General features: G+C 33.6%; 1 protein-coding gene across 17 annotated transcripts in view; it reads left to right on the top strand.

The window, feature by feature from the left end:
* KLF12 (KLF transcription factor 12) overlaps positions 1-15060 on the top strand; it is a 511365-nt gene that overhangs the window by 359362 nt on the left and 136943 nt on the right. For all 17 annotated transcript variants that reach the window (XM_074329362.1, XM_074329360.1, XM_074329370.1 and 14 more), the window contains one exon: positions 8565-9111. In XM_074329362.1, the coding sequence (XP_074185463.1) occupies positions 8565-9111 (547 nt within the window). The remainder of the gene's footprint in view (positions 1-8564; positions 9112-15060) is intronic.

Genomic DNA, 15060 nt, shown 5'->3' with positions numbered 1-15060 from the left:
CTCTAGATGATTCCAGTTCATGGCTACAGTTAAAACCATTGTTCGATACTTTTTCCTGTGTTTATACTCACTTTTTTGTTTCTAATTTTTATTACTAAAATAAGGCAAAGTTAAATATTTGTGTACACATCTTTGTCACAAAGTGCCAAATTTCCGTATATGTCCCAATGGAAATCCCTGCATTAAATTATGCCCTAGTTTCCCGGGAGGAAAGTTTTGTAACCAACTCGAATATATAAGCTTGTAGACAATTTAACTTTAATAGTTATAAAATTTTAACATATTAAATTAGTTACAAAACAAATTCAAAATCCCATTTTATAGAAAATAAATGTTTTAAAATATTAAATTTTTCCAGACTCTCAAATGGTATTGTGTTATTTACTTCAGTATTTTTACATGCAAGTTCAATGTCAGCGTCTGTGTCCTCACCAGAACCTGTTAGATGACTCTTTAAGTCATAACACTTTTCAGGAACACATCATCTCAATTCTTGTCTGATTTGCTTGAGATACAGCACTGTTTAAATCAATGATAATGTTGCCCTTGGGATTTTTTTTTTCCCCAAAGCCACCTAAAGTACTTATTTGCATGATTTTAAGATGAGATATATATATCTCTTAGGAAAATTATATGTAACAGCCATCTTTTGAAAGCTTCTTCACATTGCCAACACTTGAAATTTTGCAATATATACAAATAGTGAATCAATATGTTGTACACCTGAAGCGAATATAATGTTATTTGTCAATTATATCTCCATAGAAATTTGGTTAAATAACTAAATAGCCCAGTGTGAGATCAGGTTGTTTTTTTTTATCTCTGAAATTAGATGTATTCCACTACTGTGAGATAGCATTATAAAAACAATTCTTAATGGTGAACATTTTGTGAAATCAAAAGCAAGTTTCATCTGGTAGCAGAGCAAATTAATCTGACTGAGAATGGTAAATATTATTGCAATTTTAAGATATATTAGTAGCACAGAATATTTGCCTCAGGCACTGGAGTGAGACTATGGACTAGGGTGAAGATTTAAATAGACTTTTTAGTCCCTAAAAGACTATAAGGCATGTTTTCCTCTTATGTATAGTGAAACTTTAATTAATATTTTAAATTTGTCACTGAATGATGATAATAATAATTTAAAACCAAAAGAACAAAAAGTTCTAATCATGAGTAGGAAAAATAATCCTGTAACAGTTATCTCTCTCTTATTTTTAGATTTACAAATGTTGTGAAATAGTTTTCGATTATTACTTTTACAAAGAATGGTAGACATAATTGTATCTCATCGCTAGCATTAATACTGCATTTAATTTATTTTTTTCAAATAATTAGTGGGCTTTAGTTTTTAGTACAAATTTAGATTTACAGAATAATTTGGCAGATTGTACCTAAGAATTCCATGTAGTCATCCTAGCACTGCACTTTCCCATATAATTAAAGGTTTGCATTAGTGTAGCACATTTGTTACATTTAATGAATTAATGAACCTATATGTACACTCTTAAGTTTACATTAAGATTCATTCTTTGTGTTGTACAGTTCTGTGTGTTTTGACAAATGCATAGTGACATGTGAACATCATTGCAATAACATACAGAAGAGTTTCCCCGCCGTGAAAACCCACTGTGCTTCACTTACTCAACCTTCCTTCCTTTCCCCCAAGCCCCTGGCAACTACTGATCTTTTTACTGCCTCTATAGTTTTGCCTTTTCCAAAATGTCATATAGTTGGAAACAACATTTATTTTTAGGACATCTTTGTATGCTTCGTGAGGTTCAGTTTGATAGCATTGTAAGAAAATACGAACAAAAACTAGCTCCCTGGGCTTCCTTCTTGATGTTTACTTTAGTGACACTGCTTCTTTACCTCATTTGCTCAGGTGAGTAGGATTTAAGTGGTTTACTCTCTTGTCCACAATGGTATCGAGCAGCTATGATTGAGTCTTCACCCATTATATGGTATAACAAAATATTATTTATTTGCTAAATATTTGTAATTTACATATATAACATTATGTTCATGTCCAGACATGTTTGTCAGTCTTTTCATTGCTTAGGAATGTCTGCTAGTAATTTTAAAAATCTGTAAACAGAATCCACTCTATCCTTCACCACCGTATAGGAGAATCCTTCTCCCCTCATTCTACCCCCACACCTGCCAAACCAGAGTTTCAGATTTACAGTCAATTAGTAACATAGATTCTGATTGTTTTAGGTAGATACTATGATTCATGAAACTCCTGGGAAATAAATAGGTCATGGAAAAATCTAATAACTAGAAAATAAGTAAAATTTGAGATAACTTTTTGTGTGTGTATTGAGCCCTTTTTAAAGGTTAGCATTTCAGTTCACTTGTGAAAGCATAAAAACATAAATGTAATAGCACAGAGTCCATTATATTATGCCTATGTTCTGAATTTTCTCAAAGAATTGATCATTTCTTAAACTGACACTTGAGAGATTAATATAAAGCAGTTGAATTACATATTCATTCAAATTTCTCCCCGTTACATGTAGTAGATAATTCAGTCAGTACTTTTGAAACCAAGTTCCAGATTGTCAATGTAAGATATTTCTACTTGTTTCCTTTTATTCTTTCATCTATGCTTTTAAAAGAACTACAAATCTCATTCATTAGTATACTCGGCTTTCATTTTTTTCTTGGTCAGTTTTATAAATTCACATTTATGTGACATTTGTTTTTAAGAGTTTGCCCTTGAACATGGAGAGTAAAGAATAAAAATCACTGAGCTGAAAACAAGGTAAATGATGACCGTGAGGGCCCATGCAAGATGAATCTTGAAATATAGGCTTTCCTTTTTATTAAAATAAAACAATAGAGTGGAAAGTGAAGTGCAGGCTCTATTCACAAATGGATTTTCGGTGACTTTTACCCTTAGAGCTAAGATGGCCAGAGTTGGAGGTTGCTTGCTTTAAGCCTGGCGCTCATAGCTTTATAATTTCATTAACTAATGAGGGAATGGAAGGCATGAAAACTACGGCAGGTACCTCCTGCACTTCATGTAAAAAAAGGAATTCATCTCTTTGATTACAATGTGCTTGCATTTAAAATAATGCCATGTAATTTAAATACTGAAATGATCAAAAGATACAGAATCATAGATTATTTCCTTTTTACATGAAGTGCAATAAGTTTCTTTCAGCACCTCCCATAAAAAAAATGTACATATTCAATTAATCATCAAGTCAGACAGTGAAACTTAACATAATTTTCTACTGAGACACACAGAAAAAGTAAATAACGCTCTGCTGTTTCATCCCGTGATAGGACAAAGAATGGCCAACATCCCATAACAGTTATTTTAATATATTTATGTATTCTTGCCATAATGGATACAAATTGAACTATGGATTCATATAGCTTATTTATATTATGGAATTAAGAAATCAGACCATTCAATTAAAATGTATTACATCAACTGTTACATGATCATCCCGTAGGCCAATCTATTTAATCTAAAAGTACGGAAAAGAATTAGTTTCATGTGACTGTCTTCTATATTTTAAGAGAAAATGTGTTCGTTTAAAATCATATGTAGACCCTAAAAATGCTCATAGTATCCCAACTTGTTCAACCACTTTTGCAATATACTTGTACATCTGTTTGGTTGCTTAGCAAACACTGTACCTCTACAGTGACTGAATTACGCAATCCTGCATCAGAATATATCTTAGGCTGAGTTCAGTGAGTTAAGTCACTTCTGAGAGTTATAGTAATAGATTAGGTTGTTTTTAATTTTTAGACTAAAAGGGCAAACTCAGTCGCTTCCCTCCCACATTTCTCAGTATTACTTAAAAGCACTTAATACCCTTAATTCAATCTTTACTACCCTTAATTCACTCTTTACAACAATTATATGAGTTTGGAATTAATATTACTCTTTTATAGGTGGAGAAACTCAGACCTAGAGAGTTTTAATGATGATACCAAGATTACACGGCAAATAGGTGACAGGGTAGGTCATGAATTAAAGGCTTTTGTGTCCACATCAAATTTTCTTTCTATAATAACCACACAACAGGCTATAAAGCAGAGTTTATTGTAATAGTTAAGCCAGGAGATATATAATGTTAGGCAAGTCACTTTACAATCCTCTGAAAACTGCCATGAGGTTATTTCTCAAAAAAGGTATAAATATAAAACTAAACCAATTTATAAAGTTAAAGCCAATTTATTTTAATGCTTGCTGGATAGATGAATGGATGAATGCATAGATAGTGGGGGACTTCCTGTCTGTGGGTGAGTGTGTACGTGGGTGCACACAGACTACTTAAAAATCCCTGGTGCCATTAGAGTCAAAACAAACAGCTTATAAATCTTGGCTAACATTTAACAGAATATTATCCAAATGCCCCACAACCATGACTACACATGAGAATCTCTGGAGGGCTTTCCAAAGATAAGGTGGTGTTCAGAAATAGTTTTTTCTTTTTTTTAAGATTCCCATGTTATAAAAATATATGACCAGCGTTAAAAATGCTTTCCCCCCCCCCCCCCAACTGATGGTAATGGTTAACTGTAGGAAACACATCTAATATTCTGGGTCCTAACATACAGCAGGTTTTAGATTCATTTTTACATTCATTCAACAAATTTCCAAAAGGTGAAGTTACATTTTAAAATGTTTATTCAGGAAAGTGATTATCTGATTAGAAAAGCTCACATGTTATCCCTAGATCACAGAGGAATATGTTCAGTACAGTATTATATATAAAATATTTTATTTATATTTCAATAAAATTGGCTTTAAGACTTTTGAAGAAAGTGATAATATGTGGCAAAATAATCTTGTTTATATTTATCTTTAGGTTTTCACATACAAGGTTTTTATGAAGTTTGTGGTTACATTTACCTTGTACTTTTGTGTGTATGTAATTATTAAGACATTTTATTTAAAAAGTTACTTGTGGATCCTTTCAAGTGATATTATATAATATTTTGGAAAATGAAATTATTCTCATTCTCTTTGACAAAAATCCAGTGTTTCCTTACAATCTCCGTGTCTTCAGAGGAGTATTGTTTCTTTAGATAATATCAAATTTAGTGTTTGTCCATCTCTTCCACACTAGGGATATCAGCAAAAAGTCAGCTAATGTCACTATTCCCAGGCAAAAGTAATGGGCTTGATGGGCTTTTAAAAACAAACAAATATCAGAAACTACAGAACCAAGACAACAGAAACAACAGAAATGCTTAGTTGGCACTGCTATGGGTGTCCATAAGTGTTCTATCAAGAATTGAGTAGTTAGTAACCAAGAGTAAAATTTTAGTATGGAATCCTTTATTTGTTCTTCTGTTTCTCTACCTCATTGCACTTAAAACTTAAAACTTTTCCTCATTTTTGGTCTGTTTAGGTCCCTACTCCTTAGTTTCCTAATAACATACCCGTATCTTCTCTCACTTTCTCAAATACACCTAGTTCTTTTATATAATTTTTAACTGCTCTCAGTTCTTCTATTTTGGTGTTTTCCCTTGGTTTCTGTCAGCTCTCGTTCTCTTGGTTGCCTCCTGCTTCCCATCACCTCACTATAGCTACACATCCATGGATTCAAACCTCAGAACCAGTGCATTTCAATGTTCCACTTTCTGAAAGTAAAGAAGCGAATTCCTAATGCTGATTTCAGGATCAAGGCTTTCTGGTCTCTTTTTCCTAAAAGGAGGAGCAAGAGTCTGCCATAGCTGATGTGAAACCGTACTTCAGCAATATTGCTGGCTTTACATGTATGTATGTGCTGCTTGAAACTGGATTTATGGATGACTCTACCTGCCACATTAGTAGAAACAATTAGTATGGGCTGTGAGGTTATGATGCTATGTTAACACTGTAAACAGATGAATGGTCCAATAAAGATTATCCTCTTTATATTGATGAGGCATTATTTTTGGACATACTGGCTAATTTCAACTGCTGCATGTGAAAAAGGAACCAGCGTGTAGCTCTGTAATGTTTATGCTTATATATTTATGCATAATGCATCGAGTGTTCCAGATACAGTATTCTGTCCAAAGGTTTGGTTTATCCTTCCTAGTTTTATGAGTATTTTCTATTTTTTGATGTGAGCTCATGCAAAAGCTATATAGTTCTCAAGTATTTGAAAGCACCTAAGGGCTATTAATATTTGATCGTCATAGCTTTCTAGTATATACAACAGAATTATAAGAGAAACATTCTTCTGTTGCTGTAAAAGAGCTTACAAAATAAATAATTTTCTTAATAAGGAATTAAGCAGATACCTACAAAAGGTAGACTCCTGCTTGTAATCTAGCAAAGTCTAAGCAGATTGCAAAACTCAGTGAGGCTTGATATCTCAGAAGCCATCTCTATATAAATAAGCTCCATATTTATCACCTCCTGTATTGTCATAATCTACTAAAGTAGTCTTTTGTTTATATTATAAAATGTTTCTATAATGATGAATTACATCTCAGCCCTTGGTTTGTTAACCCATGTAGAAAGCTTGTTTTTAGTAGATAGGAGGAGAAAAATTGGGGGTATAAGTAGTTATTATTTTCAAAATTAGGATTTTGAATATGTCTAATACAGTAAAAAGAGAGAAATTAATTAAGACTATATTTGAAGTCAGAAGTGCTAAATTACATATTTTATAATTTTAATGATAAACCAGTTGGGATATTTTATGAAAGCAGCCTTTCATAAAATAACAAAGAATTTCTGTATGAGTATAACATACTAATAAGAAACAGCTTACATTGTTGTATAAAGAAATTAGATGATAATGCTGGGGACCAATTGAAATACTGTTCTAGTGAGAAGACTGGCTAATGCTAACAGTTTTTTATAAAAGTAGTTCATTTTATGGTGCTTGTTTTTTCTTTTGTTTCTTAATGTCTGAGAAGCTTAAAAACTTCTTAGTTTCAGCACATAAAATGAAATCTTGTTACTTAGAATTTCATGCAGTAGATATTTTGGATAATTCATTTTTATGTTTTCTAATTCATATCTTTTTGTGGATCAGTAATCATGTTAACTTAGAAGCATAAAAAATAACAACAACAATAAAACATCAACCCATATCCCTTTTTAGTTGATCTGGTACCATTTTTTACTTATTTTCTTTCTCTTCTCATTGTTGCAGAATAAAATTCCCTTACACTAATGCCTATTGTATGTTTTGAATGGAGCTATAATTTATATTCTATAAAGAAAGATTTTTAGGAACATGTTTTGTTCATTTAAGTGTACGCTCAAGTTTTGGGGGAGAATAGCAAACCAAAATCTTTTATTAAACAAAGAATGAAATGTACCAATTTAATATTATTTTAGGCATTGTTGTTCTTCTACCATAATGAGGCTGAAAAAATGTTTCTGGTTTTCACACAATAGAACAGTAATGTCTGTGTTAGCCTGGTCAAATTAGATAAAACCAAAATGATCTGTTACAGTCTAATTCTCTCTGTTGAGGCTAGGCTGACACATGCTAATACAACTTGTAAGCCTACTTCAGAAGTAGGCATCCAATAAATACTTGTTGAATTTGAGTAAATATAATAAATTATATTCATGCCCAATAATTAAATGCTGAGCCCATTAACCTTGGGGTCATTATTATTATCCTTATTATTATTGTTATTATCATTATTATTAAATTTTGTTTATTGAAACTTAAAAGAATGAAAATGAACTTGGACAAACTTATTATTATTGGCTTAAATGAAACAAAACAGACAACGTAAATTTCCAGAATAAGTTTTTTCTAAAATTATTTTCTAAAAGGTACATTATAGTAGTTCTTTATATGATTTTGAGAAAAATGTTGGCATCACTAAGAGTTAAGTTATGGTCCAATTACTAGAAATTATTTGTATTAAATAATGTGGTAATTGGGTGTGGGAGGTTGGAGAACTTTGTGCCCTGTTTTAATGCTCATGAGAATGGTATGGTAGCTCTTGCATCAAATATGAAAGTTTTCCTAATATTGTTGCTAGGTAATATTATGCATCCAGATTATGATAGTTGAGTAAGGGTTTGATTATGAAGTTGCTGAATTCTGTAGCTGGAAAGGATATTCAAGGTTATCTAATCAAATTTTTCATTAGTTTATAACTGAAGAAAATGAGACTCACAAATGCAGGATGGGTCAAACCAACAAAATGAATGTTTTTAATTAAATAGGTTGTATTTATACAATTTTAAGTAGATAATCCTTTGCATATTGAGCTTGTCTTTTAGAAGATGTTATGTAAAAATTGCTCATCATTTTTAGGTTCCTGTGGCCTCTTTTCTCCTCCCTAGAGTACTTACATCACTGGATTTTAACAAAATTGTGCCTCTCTCTCCCAATAAGATGAAAATGTCTTTATGGCAGAGGTCTTGTTTTACTGTTTTGTACTTTTATACTCTCAGCTTTAATCATGATGACTGTCACAGAGCAATCCTTTAAATATTTGGGGAATGAATGAATGTCCTTTAGCAATAAGAGAAAAATTAATACACATTCCAGTAATAAATCTTTTCATCTATTAAATTGTGTGATTAACAATGATAAATATGTGTTCCATTTTTCTCCCCGCAGTCTCCAAACGTCCACAACTACCCCGATATGGAAGCTGTTCCCCTGTTGCTAAATAATGTGAAAGGGGAACCTCCGGAGGACTCCTTACCTGTAGATCACTTCCAAACGCAAACTGAGCCAGTGGACTTGTCAATCAACAAAGCTAGGACATCCCCCACAGCTGTTTCATCCCTCCCAGTTTCCATGACAGCATCTGCCTCCTCACCTTCTTCAACTTCAACCTCTTCTTCGTCTTCTAGCCGTCCAGCCTCATCCCCAACTGTTATAACATCAGTATCTTCAGCCTCATCTTCGTCAACAGTATTAACTCCAGGGCCCCTGGTTGCCTCTGCGTCTGGTGTGGGAGGCCAGCAGTTTTTGCACATTATCCATCCTGTACCGCCTTCAAGCCCCATGAATTTACAGTCGAACAAACTGAGTCACGTTCACCGCATCCCTGTGGTGGTACAGTCGGTGCCTGTTGTCTACACAGCCGTGCGGTCACCCGGAAACGTGAACAACACTATTGTAGTGCCGCTTTTGGAGGATGGGAGAAGTCATGGCAAAGGTAAGGGACATGAGCAAAGCCTTGATTCATTTCAGCACTGGAGGTAACTCTTCTTTTCTTCAGTGAGTGGGCCCTAAATAGTATGCAAATACAGTACATCCAAACAAGTTCAAGGCAGAAGACAGAACCACCAGTTGATCAGCCATTGACTAAAGCATAGTTTAGTGGGAACTAATCTCATATTTATTTAGGTATATCATCAGTATTGCTTAATCTATATTTTTATGTATCAAGTCATTTTATGTCAGAATTCAAATACCTAAATTTGCAAAAAAAAAAAGTGTTTACCTTCAAATACCCAGATGGGAAGAGCAATCTATAGCTAGCATAATGTTAGATATAAATGCATACGTCCCATTTTGAATTTTTAAAAAGTAAATCAGTATGTTTCTTCTTGCAGTTGTTCAGAATGGAACTTATTTGGATGACAGTAATACCAAAATGCCATGAAATTGTAATGTTTGGAATCTGCTCATTCCCTGTTGAGTAACTTGTGAATTAAGTTACCATTAAAATAATTTTAAAGTTAGTTGTTTGGCTACAAAAATATCATGTAGCTTGAATTCTTATTTTCATAAGTCTAAGTTATCATTTTAAATAATAGGATGGTTCAGTATGATGGAAATAGTTCAACACAATATTAATATTTCCTTCCAGAGTTTAGAAGGCAGGAAGATACTTTGCTACATGACTGCATTTAATAATGCTCAGTTAATTAATTGTATATGAGAGTTTGCAGCTAACTATGAACTTATTGATCTACTTCCAAGTTCTTTTTTGTTTCCAATTTTCATTAGAAGGAACTTGTAATAGCATTATGTTGTTGTTGTTTCCTTCTCTTCCGGGGAATCTAAAAAATAAGCCACCCTTCAGTAGAAATGTAAAATGCCCATGATCATTGATTCATTCCCTTTTAAACTGAATACACATGTGTGTATTTTGTCTTCAGAACCTAGAAATGATGATGGATTAAGACTTTATGCTGTATTACTTTTTGCTTTGAATACTGCATTACTACTAAGGCCCATAATTAATATAGGATTGGTGACTACATCAAACACTGCTTTCTCATAAAATGCTGGTAAAACATGGTTGTTTTGGTTCTTGTATAAGGTAGGTATCAATGCATAGGAGTAACATTCGGTTGTGAACATAGAGAAATTTTTGCAAACATACACTACAAAACTGTGCATTCATCTTTGGCAAGTTATTGTTTATGATTACTGCTGTTAGTTTCTTCATGGCACGTGAAACAAATTTCACCTTCCCAGTTTGCCACGTGGAAAACCTCATGACTCAAACCAATCAGAGATTTTAAACTGCAATGTTGAGATGCAGATACTCTGTGCTTACATGTCAGTTTCTCTCTATCGTGCTATATGGTCAACAGCCAAGAACTAGTGCAACCACCCTCTTCATGAACAGGCAGAAGAAAAAGAAGGAGTAGGGAGCCTTTTCATGGATTTTACTTGTGCTAAACCCTATTTGATATCACTAATACTTCTGATCCAAATGAGCTAGTAGATTTGAATAATAACTGAAAGATACCTCAGGTCTTTATTTTCTTTTATAGTTATAGATGTTTTTATTATCTTTTTCAGAGTTAGGAATTAACAATTAGCAAAAATATGACCTTGAATATTGTATTATTTCATTAATATACATGTGTATATGTGCATACCATAGAACCCAATCTTTGTGCAAAACCACTTAAGGGAAATACTGCTTTTATTACGCAGTCCATTGATAAGGATTTTAACATTATTCATGTCATTTTTTTTTTTTTTTTTACAATTTTGATGCACTAATGAAGGAAAAAAGAGATATCTCTTTTACTTGCTGGTATCATTTTTATGGGAGAGATTATTTTTATTTAAATTGTATAATATATAAAGTATATTGCCCAAATTTTATTTTCTGGGAACTATCTTTGCAGAAGAACTTTGTTAAAACTCAGCCTGTAATTTGTTCTCTACATGAGTATATTTGTTAGTTATATACAGTGTTTTTCACTCAATAGCTTTCTCATATCCAGAATAAACATTTATATAGTCATAAACACACTGGATTATGATGTGGACGTTAGGAGCATGAGATTTGGGATCAAGAATGTATGAGTTAGAATTCTAGTTCTGTCACAGCTTCGGAATGGGGAAGTTATTTAATCTCACTAATCTTCATTTTCTTCAATGATAAAATGGGATTAAAAACATCTGTCTTTGAAGATCACTTGGAAGATTAAGTAAGAGCTTATGTGTAAATATCTAGCATTGGTCAGCTACCCATAAATGTTTTCAATTCTTCATCATTATTATCTGCCCCCAAACTATGTGAAGCATTAATGTTCAGAAATTTTTTCAATCTTGTAAAAACAGAAAGTTGGAGGGGGGAAAAAACCACATTGACTTGAAAAAGGAAAAACTGACCCCAAGAAATTAGTATAGAAATACCTCTCAAAGTTATTACTACACAAGTTATAAGGGATGAGAGTTTAGTATTGTCTGCAGACATCCCATATTTTCTATTTTTATTAGTTTATATTAAGTTTTTATAACCGCCATATTCTATAAGTATCGCTATAGCATTTTATACCTTTTTTTATTGTTTACCTGATTAATTAGATGATGGTAAAAGTGTCTAGTGGAGGAGGCCTGCCTCCCTCACAGAATGAATACGGGAAAGAGCATTCACTCATTCTTCAAGTCTTTATTTTGCACATATGTAGCTAGGCAGTAGGCCAGCAATGAAATAGCTGAGTGATAAAGGGAGCCCCTGTTTCCATTCCCACTTAGCACTTGTATATCTGGTATGGATGAGCAGAAGAAAATACAATAGGAGAGTTGGATTTTCAAAATGCTAGTAATAAAAATAGTAGCCCATATAAATGTAGATGATTGTACTGGCTAATTACTTTTAAAGTTGGTATAACATATCTGGTCTCTGGTAGAGAAACAGATTGCCGTATGTCACATTACACAAAGGACCATGAATATACTCATCCATGTCTAAGATAAAGTGTCATATGAATTGAATCATTTGTCCATTCAAGTACTTTCTGAGCATCCATCATGTATCAGGCATTTTATTGGCACCAGGGATACAGTGGTGAACAAAACAGATGCTGTTTCTATCTGATGCTTATAGTCTATTGGGATATATCAACTTAAGTTAAGCAAAAGAATGATATAATCAACTGGTAATTGTAACACAGAGTTGAATTAAAACATAGACAAGTCATGAATTTGCCCAGGGCAGAGAATTTAATTATAATTGCAGAGAGAGAAAGTTGTATTTGAGAAAAAAGTGTCATGTGTGGTTGGAAGAAATGTTTTTACTGTGATGCTGAAAGGGAGTAGTTAGGGTTTGGGGATGATGTAGGGTAAAACTTCCCTATGGCTATGACTAACAAAAGGATGTGAAATGAGGATAGACCCTCAGTCCATCCAAATATTTAAAGAATATTGGTGTAAAGGAATGGCAAGTTGTTAGCTAACCCAGGGCACCACCATATCTCAGTTGGGCCTTGAATGTAATATATAATATGAAAAATGGCATGATGTTTTGGAAGGTACAGTAAGCAAGCACCATTTCCACTAGAGCTGTGAGAGGAAGGATGTCAGAGAAGGTCTCCGGAGGAAGACAGTTTTCTGTTCGATACCAAAAGGGCAAAGTAGCAGATGGTACCCCCCAAAGTAATAGTCCCGGGAGATAGAAGGCTCTTGTGTAAAAGCAACAACCAATAGACTAGTCTGGCCCGATTTGTTATTACGTTACCTGAGACATGTTATTTATAAACAAGACTCTAAAAGAATTATTTTTACCTTGCAAATGAATTTCAGTCCAGCCTAGATAAGTTTTTAGTAAATTTCCCAGGATATTTTCATTAATTTTTACAGCAACTTAACAGCAGAAAGCATAGAGGGTCTTAAATCATACGCAAAGTTCTTGGTTTGTTAGTGCCTTAATGAAAGACTAGGAGTGTTTAGGATTCCCCTTCCTCCCTCCCTCTCTTCTTCTCTTCTTTCCTATCTGCTTGTGAGGTAAGAAGAAGAGTGTTAAAGACAACACAAGTGAAGAGAGTCTTTCAAGGAGGGAGCCATTGATTGTATCAAAAGCTGCTATGGGCTAAATAAAATGACTGAGAATTGAGCATTTGGTGATGGTAGAGTTCATTGGTGATACTTAACAGTGTGTTAGTGGAGTGGTGGGGCAAAGTGCCGACTGAAGTGAGTTTGTGTTCAGATAGGAGGTGAAAGAGGGGAGGCTAAAGTGTAGACAGCTCTTTGGAGTAGTTTTCCTGGAGGAAAGAATTGTAGAGAAATGGAATGGTAGCTGTGGAGGCATTTAAGCTCTCAAGGGAGAGATCTTAACACGTTGCGTACGGATCACGAGAATCTTCGTTTTTTTCTGAGCCATGCGTTAGGGACGGATAACGAGAATTCTCGTTTTTACTGTTGACTCTTTTTACTTTGCACATTTTGTTGAATTATTTGTGTTTCGTTAATAACAAAGGAAGCTGCTTTCTGCAGTATCACACCAGGAGGGATTACTAACATCATAGGTGAGTAAATCCTAAAAAAATTCCATAGAAAAATAATAAATGACATAGAAGCATTTACGCTTTAAAGAGAAGAGTGCATTTTAAAGTATTTTCTTTTAAAAACCTGCTGGAACAGAGGGGTATGAGGGATTTAAACCCTGCCTTACGCAGCGTGTTAAAAGAGGGAGTAGCATATTTGTATTTCGTCAAGAATCAGCCATTAGATCGTTGAAAATGGGTACTTCTAGAGAGGGAAGAATTGTAGAAGCAAAGTCCTTAATTGCATGTTAGTTACTTACATTTACTGTGGAAGTAATTTGCATCTTGCAGTAATTAACCCAAGTTCTAAAGTCAATTTATTAGATTGAAAAAAAAATTAGGAAAAAAAAAAAAAGATACATAATGAAAAATGAAAGAAAATGCAAAAACAGAAGATACTGATCTAGGATTGATCATGAAAAGCAAACAAATAAAAGTTCAGTAAAATTTGAGTTCCATTGAGAATTATAAAAACGATTAGAATTAACATAAATGTAAGAACAAACAGTTCTCATTCATCACCTAGTGAAATGTACAGAATTCATTCACAATGAAAGATTAACCCCAAGTAATTTGTGTTTGTCATTTGAAGATACTTTTTACATTTGGGTATTAATAGATATTAACATTTTAGAAATCCAGAATACTTAAAGGCAGTACCATAACCAGTCTGTGAAAATGCAACTAAAGAGCTAAAAAAAGAAAGAAAGAAAAAAGGAAGCTGGAGGAACAGGTCACATCACTTTGATTCCAGGAATATGGCTTGAGCAAGGGTGTTACTGATCAGTGGTTTTGGAACAGTCAGAACTGAAAGCCTGGTGCAGCCAGGTGGGTAGTTCACTGTTGTCCAATTATCTTCCCTGGTAACTATCCCGTTCTTCTTTATTAGTTTATGTAGCTGGTCTGTTATTTCTCCCCTTTTCTCCATTATTGTCTCCCCCTTAGCTACCCAAACCTGTCACGTGACTGTCATAAACTAGATTGCCTAGAGGGAAGAACTAACTCAGCTCCAGTTTCCTGTGCAGCCACATTTTCTTTTATGAAAAGGCAATCCCAGCAGCCCCGTCTACCAGAATTTTACAAAATATTTATTGCACTAAGACTTTTTATTATAATGGTGTCGTATTTGAAAAATAACTATTATGGGCCATAAGTGACTTAAAACTTCTATGTGATTAGGTCCTTGAGTATAAATTACTTTTTTCCCCCAAAATATCTGGCAAGAGCATGTTGATACTGCTGTTCAGAAACCAACTCCATTTGAGCATGTAATTTCTTCGGCCATCTCCTTTAAAAGAGTGTTGTTGTTGTTGTTTCTCATTATATTTAGATGAAGTGAAGAATACTCCAAAAATATAACTTATTTTCAT

This window comes from Rhinolophus sinicus, linkage group LG04 (genome assembly GCF_036562045.2).
Source record: "Rhinolophus sinicus isolate RSC01 linkage group LG04, ASM3656204v1, whole genome shotgun sequence".
Classification (NCBI taxonomy): Eukaryota; Metazoa; Chordata; class Mammalia; order Chiroptera; family Rhinolophidae; genus Rhinolophus; species Rhinolophus sinicus.
Note: the sequence above shows the minus strand (reverse complement) of the source record. Positions and strands in the feature narration are given on the sequence as shown.